The sequence below is a fragment of the Echinops telfairi genome, unplaced genomic scaffold (assembly GCF_000313985.2).
Source record: "Echinops telfairi isolate 266 unplaced genomic scaffold, ASM31398v2 ScPeMD7_30;HRSCAF=105, whole genome shotgun sequence".
In the NCBI taxonomy this organism is placed as follows: Eukaryota; Metazoa; Chordata; class Mammalia; order Afrosoricida; family Tenrecidae; genus Echinops; species Echinops telfairi.
The window spans coordinates 1,445,128-1,449,098 of NW_022103927.1; the positions used below are offsets into that span (position 1 = coordinate 1,445,128).

The 3,971-nt window shown below is 60.3% G+C and overlaps 1 protein-coding gene across 1 annotated transcript in view; it reads left to right on the plus strand.

The window, feature by feature from the left end:
* Positions 1-3,971, plus strand: part of NOTCH3 (notch receptor 3) — a 30,048-nt gene that overhangs the window by 14,729 nt on the left and 11,348 nt on the right. Inside the window, exons 17-18 of the mRNA XM_045289694.1 lie at positions 326-891; positions 2,428-2,754. Coding sequence (XP_045145629.1) covers positions 326-891; positions 2,428-2,754 — 893 coding nt within the window. The remainder of the gene's footprint in view (positions 1-325; positions 892-2,427; positions 2,755-3,971) is intronic.

The window sequence follows — 3,971 nt, forward strand, 5'->3', positions numbered from 1 at the left end:
TGCTCACCAGAAGTTCAGTGGTTCAAGCCCATTAGCTGAAAGTTGAAGCTGTCTGCTCCCATAGATATGCAGCGTCGGAAACCCTATATAGAGGGTCCATATGAGTGGCTGGCGTGGGCTATTTTTTTCAGTCTGACGTGCAAGGGAAGGTGGGCTTTCTGCAGGGTGGGGCCTCTAGCAGAGGGCGAGGTTGAGGTGGGGCTGGGAGAGTGCTCAACCTCCCCCAAGTCCTGACCCCCAACCTCCCTCTTCCCCTCCTTCTCTGTCTCTCCCTCCTCACCCCTCTCTTACCCTCTTTCCTTCTCTTCCTCGGCCCCACCCTCAGCCTTTCTGGGGTCCGAGGTGCGAGCGGGTGGCGCGCTCTTGCCGGGAGCTGCAGTGCCCGGTGGGCATCCCATGCCAGCAGACAGTCCGCGGGCCGCGCTGCGCCTGCCCTCCGGGGCTCTCGGGACCCGCCTGCCGGAGCTCCCGAGTATCAGCGCCAGGGGCCACCAACACCAGCTGTGCAGCCGGGGCCTGCCTGCACGGGGGCTCCTGCCGCCCCATGCCGTTCGCACCCTTCTTCCTCTGCTCCTGCGCGCCGGGCTGGACTGGGCCCCGCTGCGAGGCGCTCGCCGTGGCTCCCGAGGCGCCCGAGGAGCCGCGGTGCCCTCTCGCCACCTGCCGCGCCAAACGTGGGGACCGCCGCTGCGACCGCGAGTGCAACAGCCCCGGCTGCGGCTGGGACGGGGGCGACTGCTCGCTGAGCGTGGACGACCCCTGGCGGCAGTGCGAGGCGCTGCAGTGCTGGCGCCTTTTCAACAACAGCCACTGCGACCCCGCCTGCAGCTCGCCCGCCTGCCTTTACGACAACTTCGACTGTCACACGGGGGCCCAGGAACGCACCTGCAAGTGAGTGCGTCCTTCTGTCGGTCTGCCCGCCTTACCGTACATCCGGGCCCTGCCTCTCAACTGGTGTGTCCCATCCCGTCTCTCCATCCATCTGCCCTGGATGTCTGTGTGCCATGGCTGTCCACCTCTCCATCAGTCTGTCGCTTCCTTTGCCCTGGTCTGTCCATTCGCTCATCCTGTCTGCCCTTCATCTGTTCATTTGCCACATTTTACCACCGCGGAGCCACCTTTCTGCCCATCTTTATCCACTCTGCCTGCCTGTCTGTCTGCCTATGTGCCACATCTGTAGCCCAGCCTGTCTGTCTGAACCTGTCCAGCGCCCTGCCTTGCTGGTCAGCCCATTCAAGTGCCCTGTCTGTTGGTCTGTCCAGCCATCTGTCTGTCTGTCTCTGTGTCCCTGTCTATCCATCTGAGTGCTCTGTCTGTGCACTCCATCTGCCCACCCCGGGTCATGACTGTCCGTCTGCTTGTCCATGAGCCCTGTATGCATCTGCCTGTTTTTCTGCCCCATGCCCTTCATCTCTCTTGCCCCACGCCTATTTGTTTAGCCTGCATTTCCATCCCCACTGGCCCCTGTGGGCACCTATCTGTCTGCACTGTTGTCTGTCCATTCTTGGAACTCATTTGTCCACCTGTCTGTTCAGATCCCACTCTGTCCATCTGTCTATCATTGTGCCCCACCTGCCCATCCACACACCCCTCTGTGGCCCTCTCTGTGACTCTGCCTGTCCCTTTGCGCCCACTTGCATGCCCATGTCTGTCCATCCCTGCACGTCTCCCCTGTCGCTTAGTGTGCCTCTTATCTGTCAGGAACTGCCCCTCCCTCAACTCCCCCTGCATCCCCCCAGCTACTCTGATCTCTCTGTTGTCCCCCAGATTTCCCAGGCTTCCACCCCAGGGCCTTTGCAAAGGCTGTACCCTTGGCCTGGACCAGCCTTCCTCAGGGGGTTCTGAGTCCAACGGATGCTCCTTGGGATTGTCAGGGTTGTAACCTTTCGGAAGTAGAGCACCAGGCCTTGTCTTCGCGGTGCTTCTGGGTGGGCTTGGCCTGCCCACCTCTTGGCTAGTGGTGGCTTTGTGTTTGTTGACATGTGATTGAGCATTTTCCTCATCTGTCACACCTGCTTCAACCACATGGGCCAGGATTTGTGGCCGGGCCTTCTCAGTGCCCACAAGGACTTGTGGCAGGCGGCCTATCACCGATGATGGCATGTTAGCTAAGTTAGTGAAGGATGGAAAGCCTTGGGAGGTTAAAATACCGAAACTGGCATCCCCCTAGAGGGATCTTGGAAGGAAGGCCTGGCCACCTGCTTCTGAAAGGCCAGAGCCTTGAAGCCCTGTGGCACACACACGGCCTCTACTCTGCACACCGGGTGGCCGGGAGTTGGAATCAACTTGAAGGGCCGCTGGTAGGCTGCAGTATTGAGCTAATCGGTGTCTTTGGGGCAAGCCTGCGGGTGCTGGAACACCCCGACCCCCCTGTGCCAATGCTGTGTGCCCATCTGGAGAGGCTCTGACCTCCTCCTCTGCCCCCAGCCCCGTGTATGAGAAGTACTGCGCAGACCACTTTGCGGATGGCCGCTGCGACCAGGGCTGCAACACGGAGGAGTGCGGCTGGGATGGCTTGGACTGCGCGGGCGAGGTGCCGGCGCTGCTGGCGCGCGGCGTGCTGGTCCTCACCGTGCTGCTGCCGCCCGACGAGCTGCTGCGCTCCAGCGCCGACTTCCTGCAGCGGCTCAGCGCCATCCTGCGCACCTCGCTGCGCTTCCGCCTGGACGGCAACGGCCAGGCCATGGTCTTCCCGTACCACCGGCCAGGCACGGAGCCGCGCGCCCGCCGGGAGCTGACCCCGGAAGTGATCGGGTGAGTGACCCTTAAGTCCCCCACCCGTGACTCCTCCCGCTCCGCGAAGCCACCCTCACCCCTGACCGCCTTTCCGGGAATCCACTGAACCCCTTGCTTGGGGTGTCGCAGGATTGATTTGGGGTGGGGGTGGGGGTGGGGAGGGAGGCTCAGAACAGAGCAGGGGCTCCGGATTCGGGTCTTTGTGCGCTTTTTACATCACATTTTGTAACGGGGACCCTGGATGGTGCCCAGCATTCACGGCCCTGCTAAAGGTTTGTGGCTCAAGTTTATCCAGGTGTGGCTCGGAAGAAAAGCCTGGAGATCCACGGGTTCAAAGGTCACAGCTACTGAAAATCGATGGAGGGCCGTTGGACCCAGTGTTCCGTGAATCGGAGGGCAATGTTGTTCGGTTTCTCTCTTGTTTTTTAAATCTTGGAGATGATCTAATTAACGTCATGACGAAAAGCCCGTTTCCAAACAGGATGACTTGCACCAGTATTAGGGTTTAGGATACCAGTGCACATTGGAGGGGCGAGCACACACGGGAGCCCGGGGCTTGTGAACAGCACGCAGAGAGGGTTGCACTTGGAGGCCGGGGTCTTTTGTACCCCGGATCAGTCCATGGCAGCTGTCTGCGGCCCTAGCGGTGTTCCCTTCCAGTGATGTGGCTGCCTTTTTGCTAAGTCCCCCGAGAAGGGTCAGCTGTGAGCTGTCAGGAGCCAACACTCAAGTGTCTGGGAGATGGGCGCCAGCTTGGTCCAGGACCCCCAGCCGCAGGCCAGCTGTATCCAGTCTGGTGTGACAAACGCTGCTGAGGTGTTCACCTACAGTGTGTCACCTGGTCCAATGGCACGGGGGATGTGTGTGTGTGTGTGGGGGGGAACGCTAGTAGCCATGGCAAGACTTGGGGCAACGGATCGCCAAATGGGACATAGGGACCCGACAAGTGCAGACAGCTCTGTGAGCCTGGGGGCAGGTTAGGGTGATGGCAGCGAGCGCACCTTCCCCTCCTGGCAAAAACCAAACCGAGCGGAGAAGAAAGAAAGGAAAACATTCAGGGTTTAGTGTGGCAGCCACTCTGTATACAGAAAGGGAGACCGTTCTGTTTCTTTAGAAAAACAAAAACCAGACCCGAACCCGCTGGGGGGTGGCTCTGCTCAGGCTAGTGACAAGGAGCTTGGAAGAAGAGAGAGGGGGACACAAGATAGAAAATCAGCTCTGGGCTGATTGGGTGG